The 26690-nt window shown below is 39.3% G+C and overlaps 1 protein-coding gene across 4 annotated transcripts; it reads right to left on the reverse strand.

Annotated features, from left to right (window-relative positions):
• Nucleotides 1–1281: 1281 nt before the first annotated feature.
• On the reverse strand, nt 1282–26175 carry LOC149021897 (TSL-kinase interacting protein 1-like). Of its 4 annotated transcripts, none has more exons than XM_089150069.1 (14): nt 26002–26175; nt 24701–24893; nt 24440–24522; nt 24306–24353; nt 16104–16213; nt 10907–10991; nt 10528–10807; nt 4197–4364; nt 3956–4113; nt 3540–3778; nt 3118–3460; nt 2501–2932; nt 2251–2403; nt 1282–2126 (listed from the first exon to the last, which is right to left on the reverse strand). In XM_089150069.1, the coding sequence occupies exons 2-14, from the start codon at nt 24822–24824 to the stop codon at nt 1893–1895; spliced, it is 2457 nt and encodes an 818-aa protein (XP_089006195.1). In that variant the 5' UTR covers nt 24825–24893; nt 26002–26175; the 3' UTR covers nt 1282–1892. The 4 variants fall into 4 exon arrangements, with proteins under 4 accessions (XP_089006195.1, XP_089006194.1, XP_089006196.1 ...); XM_089150068.1 differs by having other exon boundaries at nt 24701–24915; XM_089150070.1 differs by having other exon boundaries at nt 24701–24918.
• Nucleotides 26176–26690: the final 515 nt, after the last annotated feature.

Raw genomic sequence — 26690 nt, forward strand, 5'->3', positions numbered from 1 at the left:
TCTTGATCGTTTGAAAAATGAAAACAACATATTAAAGTGAGTGATGAAAAATCTTCCTTATGTACGATGAACAACGAACCTTTATAGGCTATGATTTTCTAAAAGTTTTAACTTAAAAAAAAAACACTTCAGATTTAGGGCTTTTTATCTTCATTCTCCCTTTGAGAGATCCTTACAACCCATGATTTTTTCTTCGGTTCTGGCCTATCTAGATCCACCCAAGTGGCAGCAAGTCATGTTTCTTTAGATTCTTTCCTTCCATAGCTTCTTTACTAAAATCGGGTGGTTCATTTTGTGAATTTATTTAGTAAATCTAGGTGTTTTAGGATCAAGTAAAAACAGGGGTTTTATTTTGTGACTTTATAAAATATCAAGGACTTTAATTTAAAAAAAAAAATTATATTTACACATGTATCATTATCAATTTATTCAACACCGTCGGATTGGTTTCTATGAAAGTGGCATAATCACCACCGTTAGCTGCAAGCAGCAAGGCTTGCTGCTGCAAATAAAAATCCTACTAAACCTCAACCTACTTCTCTAATACAGCAAAGTCCAATTTAAAGTATAGGTATCGAGTATCGTATCAATCAGGTGATTTTAAGAGACGTATCGAGTATTGTATCGCTCTGACTAATGTATTTTAGCGTAGTTCAATAGAGAGACATATCAAGATGTATCGTATCGATTGGGTAAAATATGGATACGTATCAGCTAGTATCATATGGTATCGTGAGATACTTTAAACCTTGCAGCAAACCCCTCTTCCAGGCTCTCAGTCTATCGGATTTTTTTGGTATAGAAGGGCTGATCCTGGTCTCCTACCAATAAACTTCCAAACAATTAAAAGGATTGAAGCATAGGACGCACAGGGGATGGGAATGCGAGAGGGAACAAGAAGGTATAGAAGGATAAAGGCTCAATAGTGCCTAACAAGTAAGCTGCCACCACTATGCCAAAATCACATTTTTTTTATTTCGGACAAAGTGAAGCCATCACAAAAGGATAAATTGGATGAATGCATATGTTTTGTTAAGGCTATCCCTAACAATGCCAAACTGACAAAACTTATTCACTTGTAAAGTTGTAATACTTAGCCTTGAGGCGTATGTTCAACTGAATCGAAAAAACTCATTCAAAGCACAGGTGGACCACCGAGAATCTGTGGATGGTTCTAATCGAAACCCATTAAATTAAACAGCAAGGGGGTGCTAGAGCCCTCACCCTTCTGCAACTTCAAGCAGAAACAACCACCATGTCTAGTTTGAAAATTAGCTGTTTGAGTGCTATTATGGAAAACCGTCGCAACATTCATACTTGATGATTTAAGGATTGGCTTGATATCATGACGGGTTTAGGAAACTTAATGGAAGAACCCCAAGAACAAGTGCTCAAGGATGGAAGAATAGGATACAAAACAAACAAAAAGTATGAATTAACCAAGGATTTGACATCCGTACACAATTAAACATGGTCTATGTACAATTTTTGGATGTATGAATGGGCCTGCATTCATCAGCCATTCTACAGATTTTCTTTTTCAACAGAACAAAACAAGAAGGAAAAAGAAAAATAAGCCTACAACTTTTTCACATCATTTTGTACAAAACACCAGATTCTAGACCAGGGACTTTTGATTGCACCTAAATACAGATTCAGATTGATCTCACCAGTGTAACCCCTCATGAGCTCATTCAGGAGAAGACAACCTAAATCTTCTCCAATCGCCAGTCCTCGGGAAATAAAAGAAAGAAAACATGTCATGTTTCACCAAGCATCAGCACACTTTGTTGGGTGTATTTTTTCTTTCCTTTTTTTCTAGAAAAGAGGTTGGTTACTGGATATAGGGCAGCATAAGCACCTTGTATCAACAGCTTCCAGACGAGTAAATTCTAAACTTCACCGCCAATCTTGTAATCCGAAAACGACGATGTTGCATGTGCTTCACCAGTTGATGACAGTTCTTTCTTGTCCAAGTTGAAGAAAGAGCAGTTCTGAAATGCATCCAGACTGCTGGCAATCAAACGACTCAACCCACTAAGGCTTACGTTATCAGCAAACAAAGGATCCTGGGCATGGTATCTGGATGATGGTATATCCAAATCTAATGGTCCCAATGAATCTGGCTGCAATTAGTAATATAAACACACACAAAAATAGAGCAACAAGAGATCAGATGATCATCCTCAGGATCGCCAACCAAAAAAGAGGTAATGTTAAGAATCAGGTTTCAAGAAAAGAATCTAATACCCAATATATATCCATCAATGCATTTACATCCTTTGAGTTGTCGGGGCCAGAATCGTTTGCAGGAGCATCAGTGTCATGTGCAGTCGGCTCAAAGTTATCCTCCGATTCTCCTTTGTAACCAGGACCAGCCGCATATTGTTCCTCATGTAACTCCTACAGGGAAAAAGAAAAAGTTTCAGTTTGTGCATCAATTTCTGTACTGGAAAGAAAGAAAGAGCACAATTCTAGGCAATGCCAGAAGAAGCAAAACCTCAGCTACGCCTCTGGAACTCATTGAACTAGTATTCATCCTAAGTTGGCATGCCCCCAAAGAAGCATTTCCACTGGGGCTTGCAGCTTCACAATTTGCTGCAAACTTTCCAAATGAGAAGCCATCACATGTTTCTTCACAATCCCAGATGGAAGATGAGTGGCACGCCTGGTCCATTAGTAGGCCAGACCTGCCTTGGTGACGAGATATATGAGCAGCAATGGCAGCATCAAATGAATCACAACTGAAAGGCATCTGCTGAAGATACTGTGAACCTTCTTCTCGGGGTCGGTTAGTAGAAGTGGACTCCACGGCACAGGGCTCCTCTGAGAGTAGCTCTCCGATGCTTACATTGGTAAGGCTATCAGCCCACTCCCCAGCAGACAATGAGGTACCGTTGGCCATTCTGGGATTATCCTGAATACAATGAAGCTGAAAGAACCTAAGAAACGATGTTGTCGAGAAATGCATGTAGTTGTACTCCTATACCACATACCACAACCCAGTATGACTCATTAAAACAAAAAATATGACATCCCAGTAGGATTTGATAGAGGAAGCCCCCACTGACATCCAATATTAAGCAGGCTATAGCCATTGATGGGAGAGAAACGTACCAAATCCTCCCATTGTCTTCTCATATTTCCACCTCCAGCTTCCTTTATAGAGTATGGTGCATTTACCAAGGACGGCTGAAGATTGTTCTCAGGTTCCGTAGAAAAACTGGTCATCCCCATAGACAAATCAGTATACGAAGGCATCTGAGTAGAGGCATGGTCCTCCGGACAAACTGGAAGCTGCTCGGAGTGATGATGTCTAGGAGGTGCAGGTTGTGATCTTGCATCCAAACTTTCCTCTATTTCAGAGACATTTATACTCCCAACATCCTGAATATGGAGAGATGTTGAAGATGCTTGAAGTGTCACAGCATCAAGTCCAGTAGTGGAGAACCAACCATACCTTGAAGAGAAACCACAAATCAGTAACCATGTTATTTACTGCTTATTTGGTGCCACAGTAGTAAGAAAGAAGAAAGAACCTTAAGCGAAAAACTGAGGGATTTCCTAAGCTTGCATATACATCTGTTGCACAAGCAGTAGTGTCCTGCATCCATCTCTGATAACCCCCCAAGTTTTCCAATTGAACATTGTATGGGAAAAGAATCAGCTCCCCTGAAGCTATGCATGAGGTTCCCCACTTGCGATTGAGATGATCAAGAACCGACGATATTTTCTTTCGTGCACTAATGGTGAGCTCCAGGTATGGATTATGTCCATCCTGTGAATTTCAAAAAGGAAAAAAAAAAGAAAAAAAAGAAAGAAAGAAAGAAAGAAGAAGAAAAAGAAAAGAAGGCAAGGAAGAAAAGCATGTTAGTCATTGTTTTATATTATGATTCTTCCATTAAAAGCTTGTTACAGATTAAATTGACCATTTTCATATTTCTTTAGATTTTACCTTTTCCAAGGCTCTTCTAGTACCTTCATCAATTGGAAACAACTGGAGTTTGAGTTTCACAGATGCTTGTCCACAGGTATCTCTAACCTGAAATTGTGAAAAAGCTGGCATAGGCAATGGAGGCAGGTTCCTCCCAACAGGCTCAATATTATTTTGTCCTGGCAAGATTAAGTAGAACAGACTCAGGTATTTCTAATCAGACTGCCATTTTAATTGCATTTTTATCTTACTTTCAACATACCATAGGGAACAACCACTAGTGGAGGGAATGACTCGTCCAATGTTCCCTGGTCAGGAGAGAGCCTTTTGTCAGTTGTCCGCTCCAAATGCTCAGCAGCATCTGCAACCAGCGAAACCCCAGCTATTGCAGCCTTTTCCCATTTCTTGTAAGCAGCAGATGAAGCAGCCCCTATTAGACATCAAAAAGTTGAACATTGGACCTTATATTTTGGTATACCGCACCATATTGAAAAAGGAATATTACCAGAGGAACTTGAACAGTATAATCTGAGGGAATTAGACATTTCAGTAAGGTAAAATGACCACTGACAAACCAAAAAGGAAAACCTAGAAGGATAAGAAGAATATTCCAAATAGGGAAAACAGTAGTAGAAGATGTGTGGAATGAAATGGTTTAAATGTAGCCACGATCTATTTTTTAGCTAAACTTTTCTGGTAGTGCACTTTCATCTCAGCTTTATAAAGGCCATATTGGCCAGAAGAGGGGTTTTCTAGAGATTGTGAATAACAAAAGATCAAGAGTTTTTTTCATTACCCACTTAAGTGAGCACCCAAACTCTTGTTTGCTCACTTAAGTGGCCAATATTTCAGTTTGCCCAATCTGTTGAACTTGAAATATTACAAAAAACCCAGCCTTAGTTTTCTGTTAACTTTGAATTTGAAATTACCATTGTGCCCATGGGGTGAAGGAAATATTTTGCAAAACCTCATTTAATTTTTTCAAATTTACAAAGAACTCCCTGTTCACTTTCGAGCAACCTAGTGTCCGACCTACCCTTCACTTTGGAGCAACCTGGTGTCCAACCCCTCAATTCAGCGAAGACCTCAAGAAGACTCCTACCACAGGCAAGGAAAGTGCAGTGATCATGATAAGCACTAATGAATAATGATGGCGTCCTCTCTAGTGATAGCAGCTTCCATCCCAACAGCAAGGGCTTCTTCACCGTCATAGAGATAATATAAACCACGGATAAGTTTAGCCTGGTAGAGAGAATCGGCGGCAATTTCAGTACAGCACATAAGAGCCACGTCAGAGAAGAATCCCATCAGCTCCTTTGGAGTGGTTTCTACAATGCGAGAGGGAGATTCCACCTTGTGACCCATGAAGGGGACACTAGTTTCGATAGAAAGGACAGTTTGGTCATCAGTGGTTGAGGAGAAAGGACGGCGAAGAGTTGCAGAGGTGGAGAGATGGAGCTGGCTAGGGGTTCAAGGAGCTTAGAAAGAGATGCACTGGCTGCACAAATCAAAGCCATCTCGTTCTGCAAACCGGTGCAGAAGTTGATTGATCTTTCTCTCTGCTCTCTGGTTTTCTAGAGCGGAACTGCAAAGAGAAGGTTATGAAGTTAGTCAAGAATCACAAACAGAATCCTTGACAACTATGGGAGTTTTAACCTTGCTAATAGGCAAACAGGAGGGCCACAGGGGGATAATACGAATAGGTGGAGGAGATACTCCTTTCTTAAGCTCCCTTTAGCAAAGCCTATGTTCCCACAGTTGGTACTGCTTTCTTCGGGGTATTGTTAGCTAGATACTGGTTAGATTCATCAACAAATATGGAAGATGGATAAGATATTGGGTCTGGATGGTCTTAGGTGATTAGAAAAAGATGAGTATTGATGGAAAGATCAAACCTACTGCAGTGTAGGGATTTTTGGGCAGTACCATGGTTGGATGTCTTGGATTTAGACAGAACTTGAGAAAATGATCCTCAAACTAGTTAAGGAGTTTTAATTTGAACCTCTTGGGCTTCTCATCATCAAGAAGTTGATTGGATATACATACCAATCCACCATTCAAACCTCCCAAGACTTGCACCACCAGGGAGTCAACTGAATACATACATAAATCCCAGCAAGACTAAGGGCCTGTTTGGTTATATGAATCTGAAGATTTCAAATCTATGGAGTCATAATTCATAAAATTTACTGTTTGGTAGATATGTGGATTCATCCTGAAAAATGATTTGGTCAACGTGATTTTTGTGAATGCGCAAACGTTTAGCGCTTTTACAGTGGAGGCGAAATCTCTGGATTTCACCCCATACCCATAAATCTACAGATTCACGTTTTTAGTGTAAAAAGATGAATCTTTAGATTTCATGAAATCCATAGATTTTCACAACCAAACGGGTATAAATTTCGCATTCATGAATCCACAGATTTGAAATCTCTGGATTCATATAACCAAACAGGCCCTAAGTCACTCTCCAGATCTCCAAAAGAGAACAAAAGGGGCAGCTTGCATAGCAATTACTTTTTGTCTCCAATATTTGCTCAATTACCTCATATAGAAGACTCAAAATTAGACTCCTACGCTAACAGGAAAGGCTTAACCCAATCAGAATCTATTAGGTAACCTAAACTGACCAGGAAAATAAAATAACAAAGGAAATAGACTCAAAAAACGATTCTAAATAAACTAGTGAAACTAGATAAGGACTTGGCCATAGTAACCTAGAGCTTGTTCTTGGATTAGGCCACCTACCCACATGACTCCATTACTGATGATGAAGCATTAGCAAGACTGGCTGCCACCTGTGGAGGAGTGACAAGACTTGCTACAGGAAGGCTTGTTCTAGTTTATGCAGGAAAAGGAGAGGATAGTCAGTGATCTCAATGAAAATGCTTGCTATTATAAGAGGGCTGCAGATCTTTACCCAAAAAGGATTCATGAATATATCTATTAGATCGGACTCTATTGGCAATTGATATTCTCAATGGGATTAATCAAGGACCTTGGAAAGTGCAAGCTATAAGGATCTTGCAGCTCGCAGCTTTCCTCCACGATAAGGAACTCATATGTGTGGAGAGAACAGAACCAGCCAGCAGATTACACAGCTGGGATACAGCTGGACAAATTCAGCTGCTGTGGGACCTATAGAGTCCCCCCTAGATCTTGAGAACCTAATTCAGAAGGATGCAAAAGCAAATGTTTATTGCAGAATGTAATTGGGCATGTTTTCCTATTTGGGGCACTGTCTAGGAGGGAATGCTCTCCTCCATAGGATTCCACTCCCCCTTGATTGGGGTAAAATTCACTTCATAAATAAATTTAACAACTAATTGAAGATATAATACTTTTGGGTGTATAGATTCATTAGGAAAGGTAACCACTATTAAAATATAGGTAACGTAAGACAAATTGGATTAAGGTTTCGGAAACATCAGGGGGCAGAACCAGTACTAAACAAGAAAGGTGGAGCATAGAAGAGGAAAACAAGGAGAGGGTAGAATTCTTGAAAAGCAGCTGCAAAAGGTTGAAAGTAAGTAAGAGGTCAGAATTTGGAGGTGCTGAATTCTAGTGAAAAAAATTGTGCAAGAAAACAGTGCTTCAGTGGCATTTAAGAAATTAACAGAAGATGATCAAGAACTGGAACCAAATTTAGAATTGAGTTCTAGAGATTAGAACAAACTCAGTGATGTAACCCAAATTCTAGAGTTTTGAGACGTGAAATTAAATCCCTTGAAGGATTACAACAAGATCCTCACCTAGAACCAATAAACAAAGAACTAATATGGGAAAGGTCAGGGAAAACTAGGGTCCTACAATCTTTAAGATGGGATAGATTTTTGGGTTGATTAGGTATCGGGGAAATATTTGGGGAAGGTTTGGTTAACAAAATCTAAATGGGTTGGGTTAATTAAGATAGGAAGGGATTGGAAATTAGGTTTTTGACAAAATAAAATATGGGATAGGTTTTGGGAGAATTGACTTTGGGTTAACCAAACTCACCTTGTGTGGGAAAGGGAAGCCTGTGGTTGGGTCCAGGGAGGGTGTAGGGATGAATGGATGAAGATATGGGACTGTTTTGAGGTTCTCGGTTGATCTTGATTGGGTTCTTGAAATATTTGGGTTTTTTTTTTAATTTTGCTATTGCCACAAGATCAAGTTAGGGAAAGAAGAGGGGAGGACAGTGGGGGTGTGCTGACACAAGGGTAGGGAGAGGTGTGGGAGAAGGGAGCTTGCTACTGCAAGGGCTAGGAGAAAGGGGAGGGGGTGGGGCCTTGCTGCCACAAGTTTCAGATGAAGGGGAAGGAGTCTGCAATGGTTAAGGAAGGGGATTTGGGTGGGGGAAGGGGCTGGGATAGGACTTATTTGTTGGGGGCAGACTGACTTCTGAATTCGAGTAAGCTTGCAAAGATGAAGAACCATGCTGAAACTGCAGAATAACTCACTTGATTCCTCAACCCAGGTCGTGGCCTTGCTGCAAGTCTTGGATTCTTTTAATCTTCAAGTTGAGTTCTTTACAAGGAGGTGGAGGCTTTAAATAGCCGTACACTAGGAGAGAAAAGACTTGGACTTAAACAAGGAAAATAAATTGGACTCCACCAGCGAATCCTTTATTGTTCAGGTTCCCCTTTACAACTCTATAAATAAAGAACCACTAAAAAGGAATCTTCAAGAAAACAACTTGCAAAATTAACAACTAATTATCCAAAAGGTTTCTCACTTTAAAATTTATTCCAGTTGGGACTCTATCTCAGCCTAAGACTCTGAATACTAACTCAATTAAAAAAACAAAAGTAGATATGGACTGACAAAAATATAAAGAAAATTACTGAACTACTTTAGTGTCCAAAAGAAGTGGGAAAAAGACCAAACTCTCCTAGTAGGGTTTGGCCAGCCCACTTGGTGCACCAATGGGCTTGATGCTTGGGCCCATTTTGCTGGTTCAGGAAAGGGGGGGTACGCCTGCTTACATCACTCAGACTATTGCTTGATTTTATGGGTAGGATTTAAGGAGACGAATATGTAATTGATTGCTTTTGTTATTGATTGAAGGTTTACTAGTCCAATTGAGATGAGAAACACAAAGTAGAAGCAAAATTTCCAAGGTGCTGCTGGAGTTGCCAAGAATTCTGGGATCCAAAAGAATTTGTTGAAAGGAAGAATGGAGAATTTTGCTCCTGAAATCAGACTGAACTGGGTAGTTGCAGAACACACAAATGTATGTACAAAAACAAAATTTTAAGTTTAGAAACACTTGAATGTAGATAAGGAATTGAATACATCTAAGGAGGTCCAATCCACCAATTAAATGCTGGTTTTAAGGATTGAAATTCAAAGGTAGAGGTGAAGCAGAAAAGGATTAGGGAAGACAAAGACAAGCTAAGGCCACAGGTGTTCACTTAGATGCTGAAACCATCGGAAGATACACATAGATCCAGTTAGTCGATTATATAAAGCTAGGTGAGGGGCCATGGTTATGTATCTAATTACAGGGTATGTGTATTAACTGAATGGTTGAGGTATCCACATACACAAAAACTCTGTTATGTATGAAACAAATAATGTTTTAAGTAGAACTGATTTGGATAATTGTGATGATTATAGTAAATGCTTCATCATGTATGAGTATGTAATGATGCACATATGAGATCCTAAAATGCCAAGTACTAGAAGCACATCACCTTCAGTTTATGATATGAAGTACATTGATATCTAAAGGTATGGTATGAAATGCATGTCAATATCTAGATTATTACATGAACTTGTTTTGTTAATAATATGCTTCCACTTCGTCTAAATATGAATCTGAGGCTAACTTTGTATGATTTTTGTCAAAGAATGCAACCTTATGGATCGGCGTACGTAAGAGTAATGTCTTGTTCCTGTTCTAGCTCCATTTATGATTTTCAATACATTTTCAGAAACATCAACTCTTCCATTTCATAAGCAAGCAGGACAATGCGGTCCACGGTATCTCCCCAAGGTAGAAGGCCACAGCTTCAATTATTATTATTCCATACCATGCAACCTTTTTTTAGTTCCTGGAGGAGGAAATACCATTTTCATGGCAATAGTGATCAGAAATCACTAAACAGTCCCTTACTAACAAGAACAAAATCAGCCAGCAGACTGTATGGCCACCATAGATTATATTGTTTCAGACATTACAATGCTTCTGAGTGAGTTTGATTCAGCCATTCAGGCATTGGTGCAGTCAGACAGGAATAAGAGATCTACTATATGGTGTGATCCAGATTTATTGGTTTTATTTGATGTTGGTTTTCAGATGTTTCCATGGCATGTCCTGATAGTTTCAGGGACCTCATCGCCTTCATCTAGACATGGTTAAATAGGATCCTCTGAGGTTGGCCTATGCCCCTATCTGTAAACTATTTTCTTATTTATACATAAAGCTTACTTATTGGGAAGAAAAGTCCCTTTCTCGAAAGAGATTACCGTTGATTTTCAAAAATGTGTTGAGCAGAAAAGAAGGTTTTGAGAAGACCATCAGACTATCTAGCACTTCAAGAAAGCTAATAATAAAAATACTTAAAAAATAAAAAGGAAAGTGATAAAATACAATTTTGTAAAACAGTAACCTGTTTTTCTACGCTGCCTTGCTGTTCTCAGTCCCAAGGAATCACATTTGTTGTTGATCCGGTTAACTCCAGTACTCATACTGCGTTTCGTGGAAGACCCCTTTCCTGATCCAACTCTTTGAATGTTTTGGCTATCAACAACAACTTTAGCTGAGCGTGTATCCTGTCCTGCAGCTTTACTCTGAAGTTGAACAGTCATTGGGGATCCAGGTTGACAGTTTTCGCCTTGCACAGCTCGTCTCCTGATATTCTTTTTCCGATCTTTCAAAAGTTGGTGTTCCTTTATAGCAATGGAAATTCGTTAATCCAGCAAACCCAAAATTGATCAGATTTATGGACAAGTATGCAAGGAATGTAGTGATTCAATCATTCAACTAACCAATGCCTCTATGAATATCTTAAATCTTCTAGGTTTCAAGTGAAGTTTAGATGCTTTGCAGCTGTACTTTTCCAACAATGACCACCTGCAACACCATTGAAGACAATAAGGGCAATCCCATGCCAGTTCAAGTTACTTCACAACCAAAGAATAATGCCTGTTCTCAAATTTACAGGTTATAATAATTGGTATGGAAATATAAAATGTTAAAAGGGTTAGCCAAGCAACTAACCCAAGCATTATTAACAAGAACAATGGAATAAATTGGTAATAGCAGTAATGCAGATCAATGCTGATGTCCTTTCCTTCGAAAACTGATATACAGAACCGGTTTATAAAGAAACAACACAAAGACAGATAACTAAAGAAGAGAAAGTTGTCCAACTCATTACATTTGAAGAAACCTGATGCATCTTCTGAAGACAGGCCAGATCCATCACCCGTAGGATCGGGCTCTTGCATAAATCATACACCAAAGTAGAAGGTTGTTGAGTTGCATATATGTACTGCAAGGCTGTGGTTGTCAAATGCCCTTCCGTACTCTATTTCTACCAGGATTAATTGTTGATCCCAACAGGAGGACTGTCCCTATCGTTAAAGGCTTATGTTTCTTTCCTTGTTAATATTTAGATTAGTACTCTTAAGTAGGAGTCCTAGTATGAGTCTATTGCTGTTGGCTAACCATCTAGCATTATAAATAATGGTTACATAGCCCATGGACCATGGTAAAAAAGCAGTTCTCTTCTCGATCATGGTACGATTCTTTTTTCCCATCCTTCTCCCTTCACATTTCTACTTTTCAGGTACTGGTTTCAGATCGTGATTTTGACAAAGTTGAAGGAGAAAACTCAAAAGTTGCAAGAGAAACCATTCCGTAGAATGGACACCTAAAGAAAATCGTTTGAGCCACATCCTAATTCAGGAAGAATTGTAAAGGCTCCATTTAATTGGAAGAGAAACGCCTAGAAATAAAATAAAGCTCCTATGATTTCTTCTCAAAGTAGGCCCTACTGAGCCAACGCAGAGCTGTTCTAGTGGTTGAAACCAACACCTCTTAGTGAAGAGGTCGTGGGTTCGACTTTGCTGAGGCATATTAATATCCCCATCCCCCGGCTTAATAAAGCCCCTTTGTACCAAAAAAAAAAAAAAAGTAGGCCCTACTGAAATTACCGTCTCTATTACATTTATTGAAACAAATTCTATGTTAGCAAATTTAGCATAAAACAAAAGAAACCGAAAGGAAAGCTATTCAAATATAAAGACTTACAGCCACCCAGTAACTTGGAAGGACAATTTTTGGACAAGCAATGCAGTTGCCTGGCAGGATAAACAAGATACACTATGGAATTCCAGGCTAAGGAAAACGAGGATTTCCAGCCAAGTTTTTGGTAAATTTGGGAGAGATTACTTTACAAAAAATATAAATTGTAAGGCGGATTTTTAAAGGCTGTCTACAGGCAGGCTGAGACAGGAGTTTTGGTCTTTAAGTTGATCTTTGACTTGGAACAGCTGATGCTAGAGTAGCTGTTTTCAATTCGGTTTTTAAAGTTTGGTCAAGTAGGACTAGGACTCAATAGATATTGAATTTGGTCCTGTAACTTCTGTTAGCAACTATCAGGCACATTTTCCTATAAGAATTCTAAGTTTCATTTGCTGCTGTTGAGCAGCATGGCTGTTGACCTCTAAGGCCAACGGTCTGGCTCTCTTCGGGATCCGACTTCTGCTATCTCGACCTCTTCTCGTCAGATGTGATATTGATAAAACCCTAATATCAAGGGAATCTTCACCGCAGCATATAGGAGGGACACAGGATCCAATAGATGGACATGTGGGGAATAAGTGAGCAAAACACAAGGACAGATGGCAAGGTTTCATTGTGGAAGCAGCCACATTTCATGTTGGCACTTTTCAGAGGGTATGGCTTAGGTAGAAAGTAGCATGGTGGGAGATCTCGCGAGATATCTCGTTTTTTCACCTTGGCGAGACGAGATGGAGGTCGAGATCTGCGAGTTGGGATATCTCGCTCGAGATCTCGCCATATCTCGCCATATCTCGCCCTGGATCTCGCTGGAACTCTCAATTTTTGCCTCTTTTTTTTGTAGATTTTGGCTGAATTTTCACTTACAACTACTCTTAGCACATCTACAACAAGGAAGATCAATCATTCTCTACTTGTCTTATGAATTTTATGATTTAATGACTTATATAGAACTTCTAATGGTTGTATAATTATTTTATTCTTGAAAATTGAGATTGTGATACTCATATGGATGGAATTTTGATAACATTTAAGTTAGTTGATGCATTTGATATACTTGCTTTTCATTTATATGCTTTAAAGGTTCTATATTACATGTTGTATAACATTGCATTCCCTAATCCTACTACATTTCGGTTTCACACTATGGGTAGACTTGGAAATCATACATAGGGTTGTTTCTAACAAATCCAAGGCCACCAATGTGTTCAAAAGGCCTTAAATAAGCTAAATACCAAGTTTCAACCCAATTGGGACCCTAAAACCCACCGAGATGGGCCACCGAGTTGACGCCAAAAAATTGTATATCTCGACCGAGATCTCACCGAGATGGTCGAGATCTCTCTTTTTCAAGGTGGCGAGATCTCTCTCGAGAGCGAGATCTTCTACCATGGAAAGTAGTTGGATAGGATTTGGGTTATAGTTGAGGGAAGGACGGGGGTATGAGGGAGGCAACAAGTGAGTAAGACGGGTAAGCTAAGTTCGCAGGGGAGAGGAAAACTCTCAGGTTTTAGGGTATAACGGTATGGGGTATTCAGGACTTGGGGTGGGGAGTTGTATGTGCTGGAGTTAATTGTAATCGCCACATTAAGTGCAGTAGTTCACTGCAATTGCCCTGTCAGTGTAATTGGTTGATTTAATTTGAAGATCCCATTACAGCTTCAATCCAAGTCTTGTTTATGCTATTCGGTTGTGCTGGGTGTGTGTCTGTTTTTGAGTTGTAAGTTGCAGGTGCAGTCTGAGGAAGAGGAGGTGGGTTCCTATCAGATATCATCTTGATTTCTTCCTCTTCTTCTTTTTTCATTTCTCCTGATTCCGCACCAGGTGAAACCTCTGTGATGTAACCCTTTAGTAGGATCTTCCCTAAGAAAGCAGCAGGCAATCTAGGGTCTACCTTTCTGTTTGGGTCTACTTCTCCAAGGACAGCAGCTGTTTAGGGTTGGTAACTCTGCTATTCAGGTATGGATTTGATGGACAGCAACCAATCTTTCAAATATTCCCACAAAAGACCTCTTCTATGACTGAAATCTTTGCTGTCGAGGTCTGAAAATCAATGGGCAGCAGCTAAAACTTTATCTAAATCACTCTGAAAGCCCTGCGGCTGGGGTTACGTTGAGTTCTAACCCTAAGGTATTGGGAGGGGAGGCTTAAGGTTATGTTTAGGGTAGGATTAGGTCTGAGAAATAAGGGTAAATATTCTGTTTTTAACAAACTGTAATCGCAGAATTTTACAGGTTAGGGTATTGAGATTTTCTAGGGATTTTAAAAATTCTAGGGTTTCTAGGGTTAGGGTAGGGATCGAAGGTAGGGTAGAGGACGGGAATGCTAGTCCTAAGGCTGAATGCATAGGGATGTGGGGTTTATGGGTGGTTTAGGCTTCTAGGGTTTAAGGTTTTAAAGGAGTTTGCAGAATTCTGGAAATTCCAGATTTTGCCACAAGGAGAAAAGAAGAGGAAGAGAAAGAGAGAAAGGGAGCTAAGGAGTGAGGGAATGAAGAAGAGGGGTTGGGGAAGGGAAGGAACCTAACCATGGGGTTCTCAGGTAGGAGAAGAGGGGCTGCAATGGGTACAGGGGCTGGTAACACCTAGAACTAGGGTTCCATGGGACGGGAATGGTGCCGCAAGGTGTAGGAAGAAGGGGGAGGGCTAGACAGGTTGGCAGGATGGAATTGAGTTGGGGATGGGGTAGGGATTCAACTAACTTGACTGGGAAGGAGCTGGATCCAAGGTTGCTGGCTAGTTGTAACTTCTATGGCTGCTGCATGCATGAAGAAGTTGAAGATGAAGAAACAGTGCTGGAAACACTCTTATCCCTCAACCCCGGTTGTAGGCCAGCTTACCACGACTCCAAGTCTCTGATTTCTTATTAGTTCTCAATTAATTTGCATACAATGAGGTGGGGGCTTTATATAGCCTCATACTTGAGGGAAACAGACTAAGACTCAACCCAAGAAACTTAATTGGAGTCATTGAACTCAAACTACGGAATCCCAGTGGATTTCCTCTACAACTCAACAACTAAAATAAAACAGCTACAAAGAAGTCTTCTAGAGATCTCCTAATCAAAGGTTGCTCACAAAAATAAAAAACCAACTTCCAGAAGGAATCCTACATGAAAATTGGATTCCAACTGGGACTCCTAATCAGACAAGGACCACTTATCTAACTGAAAAACAAAAAGTAGATGTTGAATCCTAAGATTATTCTAGAACTAATTGGACCCTTTTGGTGTTCAAAGGGGGTGGGGAAATGACCAAATTGCCCTTCTGAAGATTCGGCCAGTTCTTTGGTGTGCCACTTGGGCCTTGTTTTGGGTCCAAATTCTGAGGGACCCTATGCTTGCCGGATCTGGTTATATCATCCCATTTCTGTTCATCTTTTGGAATGCTTAATTTGATCATATCTCCTACAACATAGTTCAAGTTATAACTGATACCTCTAAAATCATGAAAACACCATCCAGATTTCTCTAATCTTGAACTGCTGCACTGTATTCCTTAATTTGTTTCTGGTTTTCTGTGCAACAGACACATCAAAACTTAACTATTATTTTCTGGTATGGAATACACCATTAGCTGCTGGTGACACTGTTGATGAAGCATCAGCCATTTCTGATGCTGCTTTACGGAGTTAAAATCTCACTTTCCCAGTCCCTTTCTACCAGTCCTTCTCTTCTATTTTCCGAACCTTAAACTAATTATTTACTCATAAATACAGGAATTGAGTAATTATCAACAGGTTTATTCCTGAAATTGTATTGGCATCCTAGATTTCTTTCTCAAATGCTCTGGATCAGTAAGTCTGACCCTGGTGTAGCTATTCTCATTATATTGAGATTGTTTCTCTACATTACTGATCACAAGAAAAGAACAGTCTATTTAATGCAAACAAATAACAAACTGAAATAAAACTAAGGAATTCATTAGTTAATAATGTTTACCAGCGAAGCATTGCAGCATTAGTGTCTTTTGAATTTTTTGCATCTAGGCTAAATCCTGGACCTAGAAGTTTGTTCATACGTCTTACCAGACGATAATAATAATGCCTGACCTGCATAAACACAAAAAGGCACAAAAAAATTATGTATTTGATAAGAAAAAAACAAACCAAGTATAATTAATTAGAACAAAGGCTTTTGTCCTTTTTGATCGATTTAGGCACGCAAGAAATCCTAATAGCAAAGACACTAAAGAATCTCACGTTACACACTAGAGATATCTATATGTACAACAACATTAAGCAATTAGTACTCAGATAGAAGACATACTGCTAATCTGACTGGATAACTTATAAAAAGAAAAAAGAAAAAAGAAACAAAAATAAATAACCATTGGATGCTGGAAATAATGTTCTATTAAGCCACTTAATTCAGGTGAAACGGAATCAAATCAACTTCCTTATCATATATTCATATGTGCGTGATATAATGATAAACCCAAATCTGTATTACTGTGATTTCTGAGAAGAAAGTCTCCTTTGGCAGCTAAAGTGAGTGAATGATCAAAAGCAGGACACATTAGTAGGAGTAAGTGAAAGTAATTCACTTCTCACCCAAAAAAAAAAAGTCCAAATAATTCACTTGGTAATGCTATGAATATGTGATGACTAGAAAATTAGTTGGGTGAGCATCAGGCCCTTAGCCATAGGATAGAGTCTTCACTTTACATCAAGTGTGTGAATGCATTAGCCTAATCTACAAAGGAAGATGGGAAGTCCCACCTAGTCCCTTCATTTTTTTTATTTCTGTTAAAATTAAGGGTACTTCAGGCACATGCTCATCAAGATGCAATTCAATATAATGCGGTTCATACCTTTTTTACCTTTATTCCTTACCTATCTTATATTTGCATGGTGGCAAAATTTCAAAAGATAATGAATATATGGGCCAGTTGAGAATACTCTGACAACCTATTCAACCTCTCTTCTCTTTCTTGCCTTCTTTTTCTTCCCTCATCTTCTTCTGTCTTATCTTAATCTCCTGAATTTGACTTAGTACCAAAGTTCCAAGATTTGCAAATTATATTCCATCTTTTTCTTCTTCCTCTCTTTGGGGTCCTAGGGCAGAAAGGATTCCGGTGAAAAGATGACTGAAGTAATAGAAAAGGCATGACATAGGATTTGATAGAAGCCTAGAAGAAGACATCATGAGGTAGCATGACATCCCTTAAAGCTCAAATCGTGATCACCAGACCCAAGTCACCACCAGCCTAATGGGGTCTTTACTCCTCTCTTTCACAGCAGTTGATGGGGCTGGAGTATGACCCCTTGGAATCAACCGGAGTTCTCTAAGTGGGCATGTGACCGAGCTCTGTGAAAACAACTCTTTTGCATGTGCACTGCCAAGCAAACACAGCTTCAATATTTTTCTTCCAATTTTGATTTGGAATGCAATATATGATAGTCTCCAGTTATGCAATGGTAGTGGGCTGTCTTGTATGGATCTTGAGTCATCATAAGATGTCACCCTTTGAAGGGTTTGTTCCACTGGAGTTCCTCACATCTGGATTTTGTTTTTCCTTGCTGGAATTTCCTTCATAGTGAGAATGCATATTTAGATTTGAGTGTGACCTCCCCATTTTACTTGGATATTGTTTTTATATTGTTGAGAGCTGATGAGGACATCAGTCGATAGTTTCGAGTCTACCAGCGATGCTAGCATAGAGATCATCCCACGATAGCATCAATGTGGATGGAGTCGATGGATGACGAGTTTAGAAGCTATCAAATTGCTAGGGTCCTATAGTTCAACGAGGAGCACCGCCCATAGGCAGTTATTTTATTTCTTGAGTCCTAGTGGGCTGCGTATTAGTTTGATATTGAATTTTTATTTTGTTATGTTTGAGTCCTCGTCGTCTGGCCCTAGAGTATTTTTGGCCCAATTTTGGATTATTTTGGGTTTGGGTTAGAATTTGCTATTTTATTTGGGGTTCAGTTTTGTCCTTCAATGTTATTGTTGGGCTGAGGGTTAATTTGGGAATTCAACATGCAGGGTTGGCAGGACTAGTTTCTATTATTTAAAGCTTGTATGAGAAGAATTGATTTACACAACTGAATAGAATGAAAAAAACAGAAATGACTTCTCTCTGGCGCAAAATTCTCTTGTGCGTGAACTCCTCTCTCACCTGGTAAGTTTCTCCTTCTCTTCTCTTCTCTCTTCTCTCTCTCTTGTGGAACAAGCTCTTTCTTCCTTCTTTCTTCTTTCTTCTTTCTTTCAACCGCCTCTCAGTTCTTTTTTCTTTTTTCTTCTTTCATCTTCAATTCTGTCCGGCAGATATTTCTGCTGTTCTGTCTTTATTTCTTTTTATGTTTTTCTTCTTCTTCTCTATTCTCACTTCCCTGTATGGCTGCCTTGCTGTACTTCTCCTCTCTTAGTCCTGCTGTCCATTCTTGTGTTTCATCACTACCCAAAAATGTCTTCTTTCTTTTATTTTTGTTCCTCGATCTTTCTAACCCTGTTTTGCAGCCAGAGCCAGCAGGTAAATTTATTGAAACTCTCGTATTTCTCATTTTATATTTCTTCCTTTTGCAGTAGTTTCTCTAAAACAAAATTCCAAAGAAAAAGGTTTTCTTTACATTGTTTTTTTTTCCCTCTGATCTTATTGTTAGAAGTCTGATATTGACCAGGACAGCACTACTTTCTTTAGGTTTCTTGATACTCACTCTTGCATTCAATTTAGGGTTACGATGTGATGATCCCCATCCCCTTGTTTCTCCATTTTATTCTTGTTTAGTTGTGTTCATTAGTGAGGGCTTAATGTTCTTCCTCTGCATTACTTCTTCTTTCTTTCTTTCCTTCTTTTTTTTTTTTTTAATTTATTGATACTCTCTCTTCTTCTTCTTCTTCTTTTTTTTTTTTTGTGCGTGTGTGTCTCCCTTGAGAGTCTAGCAGCCAACCTTGTATGTTCCCCTACATCAAGAGCCTTCCTACACTATTGTTGGGGCTAATGGATCTAAAAATGTCTCAGGTGGTACTTCAGCTGACACACAGCCCATTCTTTTTGACACTCGGTTAATCCCTATAATGATTTGTGGAGTTGGATAATACCAACTATTTACATTAACCTCATCCATACTTCCTTTACATAATAAGGGGAAACTGGGATAGACTAGAGGCACTATTCAAGCTCCCGCTGCTCCCCTACATATATAAAAGACCGCAATCTCCATGGTTATCACTTGGTTGATTTTCTTGATGAAGCCTGACATTAGGAGAATGTATATGAGAAAGGAAACTGCCAAGGACAATTCGGATGGTTTTTTCCAAGTTCTTTGACACCATAGTTGACCTTTTCAAAGATTATTGCAAAACTATCACCATGTGGCAGGGTGATAGGACAACTTCTTAGTATTGTAATAATTTTATTGTCTTCTGTGAGGAACATGACCATGTCTGAACCTCCAAGTGACCAATCCAGAGGATGAAGCTAAAGTTTACTGTACTCTTGAGGGGTGTTCTCATTTTACTTGCAGTCTGAACCTTGATCATCAATCTCGATAAAGAATTTAGGATGGTCACCTCTTCCCTCCTCAGATTATGTCAGTAACTACTTGAAAATTGAGAAGACCTAGAGACTCGAAAAGTGACCACCAAACCAGTCTCCTTCGTCAAGTAGTCTGCTCTAACTTCCAGGTCTCGGCAAGATTGGCATGTGGTGACAGAGGCCAAGATCCTAACCATAGGGATGATTAAGACAGATTCTATGTGATTACTGCAGGGGACTAGGAAACTAGAGAAAGGAGATGGAACTTCATGATCGCCCCCCCTGGTAAGCAAGATGGCAGACAAGTAGGAGCTCGAACACGTATTGTGGTGTCTGAGCCTGACATATTGGCATATCCATCTTGCCTGCCGACTGATTCCAGATTCATTACTAGGGACAATGTTGCCGCACTTTGCAGGATTATATCTCAGGTGAGGAGCTCTTCAACTGCATCCACCGTGTTTGACACATCAGCTTCTGCCTTGCAGGTCGCCACTTCAGCCACTTCCACTTCTCTTTCTTGGGTCATTGACTCTAGAACCACCCTTCATATGATTTGTACGTCTTAGTACTGTGATTCTTATGCTGTTTGTTCTGGTTGACATAAGGTTAGGGTCACTGACGGCACTGTTTCCTATAGGACATGTCACTCCTATTTCTCATAACTTTGTCCTTCATGTTCGTAATTTGCCACTAACGTCCTATCTATTAACCACGTTTACCAAATCTTTGAATTTTTGTCACCTTTTCCCATCATTATTTGTTTCAAGATTTGTTTTCAAGAAGTTCTATTGGAATTTGGAAGTGGACATGAAGACAAAGGCCTTTACCTTCTTGAGCTGTGCAAACCTTTTTTTCTGTGGGCAATCCTATGCATGTAGAGCAGTAATAGCAAAACTCTGGACTCTGTGATGTTTCCTCACCAACTTTTAGGCTGCCCCGCTGTTGTTAGGAAAAACTAACTACGACACATATTCTCCTTGTCTTCTTCCTCTGATGTTTTCAGTGAGAAATGTTGGCTAAACATCGTCATTCTTCTTATTCATATCATGGAAAGGATATCCGATGTTTCTTTTCATATTGTGCATTCTGATCATGGAAAGGAGATCCAGTGTTTCTTTTCATATTGTGTGCATTCTGATTATGGGATCCTCTCCCACTGATTTTGTTTCTTGTCATGCATACCAATGTGTTTCTTGTATTGACACAGCAACAAAATGGGATTGTTGAGTGGAAATTTGCTACTTGCTGAAAGTTTGTAGGAACATACTATTTGGGATGCATGTCCCTATGACCTTTTGGTTAATTCCCTCCCTGTTGTAGCCTTTCTCATTAACCGCATGCCCAATAAACTCCTTGGGTCCAACTCCACTTAAAAGATCCTCTCTCCTCAAGTTATTGCATTTTTAAAACTGGAAAATAGAGGGAATGAAGATGTCAGTGATGTTACCTGTTATTTTTCCCTTACTCATTTCTCCATTTATGCTTAATATTGGGAGACACAAAAAGGTGGCTGTAGTTGATTCAGATGTTGGATCTGGTAATGAAAAAAAAAGTCATTTATGTACCATAGAAAGGGGGGGAAAGACCTACCAAGCATCTTTTTTGGATCCACATCCTGAGATTCCCTCACTTCAGTCAGGTAACATTCCTTCTCCCTAACTTGGACCTTCCAACACTATTAAGAAAGGGGAAAAGAACTTACACTAATCCAAGAGCCCAATTTGTTTCCTATGATACTATTTCTCCTACAGGTATTACCTTAACTGCTTCACTTTTCTCCATTGCACATTTAGTTGCAAGAGGATTCACAGACTTATGGCTGATGTAACCAGTCAGCAGGCCCAAGGAGCACCAGAAATTAAGCCCAAAATAGCCCCCTGATCATGCGGCAGCCAGGGCTGGCCAAATGCCCTAAGGGGGTATGTTGGTCATTTTCACACCCCTCCTTGCGGCCTCATGAGTCTAATTAAATTATATGACCTGTCAGGAGTCAAGATCCACTTCTCTTTTTTAAGTTGATCGCATCATTATCAAATTACTGAAGAGTCTTAGTCCATGTGGGAGTCCTAGTTGGAATTTATTTTCCTTCTAGATAATTGTTGTTTTATTTGGTAATTTTGTGGTCCTTAAGAGACCCCCTTTTAAGTTGTTGGTTAGTTAAGGAGTTGTAAATTAGTTGTTAGTTGTTAAGGGACTCCCAATTAGAGTAAGTGTCTTTCCTTCTTCATAATTGGCTATTTTAAAGGCCCCACACCTAGCATTACAATTTAGACTGGATTAGTAAAATTTGAGCACCGAAGGAATTGGAGACATGGGTTCCAACTTCCAAGAAGGATTCCCAGGGCTGAGTGTGAATTGATTTCAACAATTGTCATCTTCTTCTTTAAGTCTCTCTAGCCACACAGCCTAGCCACCTTCTACAGCAACCTAAGAGTGTACCAGTCCACTCCAACAGCAAGTAAGTGAACCCCAGCCCCTTTCCCTACTCTCATTCCCTCCCTAACCCCTGCACAACCACCTCTACCCTTCCCTATCTCTTGCGGCAGCAGCAAAACCCCTCACCTAAACCCTGCGCAACCCCCCCCCACCTCTCTTCTCCTTTGCAGCAGCAAGCCCCTGCCCCTCCCTCTTGCTTCCTCCCACCAGCAACCTGTCCAGTCCTTCCCCTTCTTCCTTCCCTTCTTCCTTCCCTTCTTCCTTCCTTCATTCATGTTCTTGCGGCAGCTTGGAAAAAGAAAAAGAAAAGAAAAGAGACCACCCAAAAAAATAAGATCAAGAAAGAAGAAAGGAAAATTCAAGAATTCCCAAGATTGTCCCAACACCCAACTACAAGCATCCCAATTCGCTTTCCCTTAACCCTAGGCTTCCCACTCCCATCCCAACTTACCTAGGGTGTCTCCAGATATCCCAAAACCATATCTTCTCCAATCTGCCATCCCACTTTTGGAACTTGTTAAAACCCTAACCTTCCCTAATTCCTTCCCATACACAAGACTCAATTCCACGAATAGACCCAACCAACCTAGGAATCTTCATTACCCAAATCTTCCCCATTTTCTTCACCAAATCCATTTTGGGTTTAAATAAAACCTAACTCCCAGTCCTATCCCATCTTATTGAGACCCTAAACTTCACCATCCATCCCATAGCTACCTTGTCCCAATTTCCTTCCCTGTGGGGTTACCAAAATTCAAAATAAACTTCTCAAGGATTAATTATTTGTTAGCCGGTTCACTTTGAGAGGGTCCTGAAGGCTAGCCCAGAACCTGGGTTACATCATTGACCTTGATTACCAAGAAACCATTGCCCCTCCCACAAAAATGAAAATGATATGTGTCATCCAGTCGTGCCGTTAACCTCTGATGGGAGTTGTAACAACTAAATGTGAAGATAGTGTTTCTCCTTGAGGAATTAAAAAAGAAGTTTATCTGGATTTCCCTAATTTTCCCACTTGGAAGACTCCTGTGCAAGCCGAAGCATGCCTTGGATGGTTACAGTTGGTTTGGAAGATGTCCTGGAGATATGGTCTCATTTGGCTACACCGAGAGAAATGCTAACTACACTCCTCAACAAGAGTTCCGGAACTAAGATTTCTACTCTCATGGTCTATGTGGGTAGCTCGACTAAAATCATATCCTGGGAAAGAATTTGGAATCGGGAACCTTGGCAAGTTGAGGTATTTTCTTGGCATTAAGGTTTCATGTTCTATCAAAGGAATGATTCCCTCTCAAAGACGATAAACTTTGGATTTATCTGAGACTTGCATATTGGGATGTAAATCCCCAGGGTGCTCCTCTCAAAGCAAATGCTCATATCTCTAGCAAAATGGGTGGACCCTATGGATATTGGAAAGCTGAACTGTCTCATACTCTGCCAGACAAAGCTTTTGGCCAGCATGGTCAGCCATACATGCATGATCCATGTACTTCCTAATTCCTATGAATTGTACAATACCTGAAGGCTACCCAAACAAAGGAATTTAATTTTCTCTGCACAATCATATTCGAGTAGAGGTCCTTACTGACTTTGACCAGGTTAATTCCCCTGATGATCAATGCACAGCCCTAGTCACTACACTTTTGTTGGGAGGCAACTTGGTCAAATGGTGAAGAAAGAAACAGACTATTGTTACTCAGTCAAGTGACAAGGATGAGTTTCATGCAATATCAAGTGGCACTCGTAAATTGATGTGACTATAGGCACTGCTGGAAGATTTGGGTTATCCCATGTCATCCCAAAGACTTGGCATTTGTGAACTAAAACATGTAACTATTAAAGAACATATGATGAATTCCAACTGAAGTTCATCACCCCCTCCACATGACTGATCAATATCTTATCAAGTCAGAGAAATGATATCTCTCAAGCATTTCATCCCTGCATAGGATCTTACTCTCCATATTTGTCAAAAGCAAGGTTCAAGATACCAACAATAAAAGAGAAAATTTTCAATGAGGCAAGCATGTGTTAACCAAAAACCCATGAAAATCATTCTTTTGGCCTACTTTATGTATGTCTGAGGCTATATTAAAAGGCAATCGCAAATGCTACTCATAGCCAAAAAAATCAAGGTTAAAAAATAATTGATTCAAGTTCCAGTCGCACTCAATTATTGAACTGTGACATTTTCCAGAAAATGTTCCAAGCAAACGGATTACCTGATCTTTATTTTTACTTTGGACACGGCAAGTAATCTTCTCAAAATTCTGCAACCAGAGCATCAAACATACATTGTTAGGAAATTTCAGATGGAAAGGATTCTAATTGCCAAAACAGATGCTCGGAAACATGCCTTGCCAACTTGTCGCAGTGCATTGAAGAAATTTTCTTCTTCTTGACGTGTCCAAGCAGCCCATTGCCGTGTTTGTTTCTTCACTATATAGCAATGGCATTCAAACATGCAATCAATGAGTACAACACATTTTTTCCTGTTATGTGCTTAGCACTTTAACTAAAATGTCTCAAATGACTGAAAATATTTGTTAAAAAAAAAAAGAGAAGAAGAAGAAGAAGAGGAAAAGAAAGATAATTGATTGTGACAATAATAATATACCCGGCTGCTGAGAAGAAACAATATTTGTGGAAGAAGTTGTACAGCCAGGATCACAATCCTTTGATAAACTCTCTGATGGAATGACAGCACCTGACTCCAAAGAAACTTGCAGCTCTGTATTCATAATACTTCCAACCAGGTACCCTTCCTACTAAAACATCAGCTGATCCTTCTTTAGAGATTCCAAGTTTCCCTGACAAATCAATATAGGCAATCTTCTAACAAGAGTTCAGCAACCATTTGAATCAAGAGAAATGAGAAAATAATAAATAAAAAATCCTACTATTCATTACTTGAATATAAACAAAATTTGGAGTCCATGAAAGCATTGAAACAAATGTTGGTAACTAAACAACAGGGGAGGAAATATTTATACTTGTCAAGGCAATAAACCTACTTCACTGTCCAAGTCCATAACAAAATTATGACAGATCCTAAACCCACATTAGGTGACACGCATCACACATGAATAACTTGGACCTAATTCCCCTTGGAATCTAAATATGGGCCACAAAAGCCAAGGATGTAAGAACGGTATCCCTGTTGAATAGCCTTGCAGGTACGTATTACTGCTGTGGATGTGACAAACTCACAAAAGGACCACCATCCCACCTGATCTAATAATGTTTGACCCAGTTTAGAGCATTAACTGTAGTAAACCGAGCCCAGAAAATTCACAAAACTTTGCCAAGTTCAGAAAACTTGCTTTCAATCTTCCAATATTGAAAAGAACCCCAGTAAGCGAATGCCCTTGATAAGCATATGCGTCATAAAGCAAAGCATCAAACATTCTTCAACAAGAGGAAAAACTATACAGAGCAATATTTAAAATTCAAACAAAATAAAAAGGTAACCAAAGCATCAAAATAGCAATGGGAATTAGGGCATCAGCAAGTTTCCGGTAACGACATGATTCGAATAAGCACAAGCATCTGACTAAGCCTTCAGCAAAATCGAAGTCAAATTTTCACTGAATTAAACTTAACATATAAAATACACATCCCAATTCATGCACTGAGAAACAATCAGTCTGCTTTAAAAAAAACCTGCAACGGGTAAAGAAAAAGGACTTCTTTCTCGGGTATACGGACAGGAAGAGAGGAAAATGATAGATCGTCAAATAAGGCAACAACTTGTTGAAACAAATATAATTGTTCGCCACTACTAGAAACGAATTAAAGTTTCAAAACCTAAATCTAACCCTGTAACTTAGAATTCATCGATATATATAAATGCTCTTCATCACGTTAAAAAGAAGTCATCAAAAACAAAAAGGAGTATAAATGTTGCAACTTCGATACCTGCAGAAGAACTAGAGTTTCCACGGAAACAATCCTTTGAGCTCCCGATGAAAATTTGAAGAAAGAGAAGTATGGGCGGAAAAAAGGGAAACCGAGGAAAGAATCACCGGCAAGGTGTCGGCAGGGAAGAATCACAGACAAACAGGGAATTTTACTTTTGGGGAGAGAGAAGTTTTTGAGTTAATTCCAAGGTAAATTTTGGATTATTATTTTATTTTTCTTTCTTTTTTTTTTTTTGTTGAAAAGATTGGAGTATTTCTTCGCTTAGAATATATTACTCTTCTGTTCAAAATCTAAATTCAATTTAAAATGTGTAAGGCTCTCATAAATTTTTGTTTGCTGCCAAGCCAACTCTGTGATATATGTTTAAATATTATTTTATATAAATTTCTGTTTTAATTGTGTCTTTTATCCATGGTTTTATTTAGTCTCACATCGGATTGAGAGGATCTGATTATATGGTTTATATATAGTAAGGGTCCATGTATTATTAATTTGTGATCGAATCTAAATTCTGTTGTGACCCTACCATGATCGTATAGATTATATATTAATATTAATATATCTATATGACTTGGTACTTGGGACTTTAATATATAATCTATATGACTTGGTACTTGGAACTTGAGCCATGGGTCGTGGGCTTTGATCCAAAAGGCCCATTCTGTCATGAGCCCTATTCTGGAAAG

Source organism: Hakea prostrata, chromosome 3 (assembly GCF_041222555.1).
Source record: "Hakea prostrata isolate BN-2017 chromosome 3, UWA_Hpros_2, whole genome shotgun sequence".
Lineage (NCBI taxonomy): Eukaryota > Viridiplantae > Streptophyta > Magnoliopsida > Proteales > Proteaceae > Hakea > Hakea prostrata.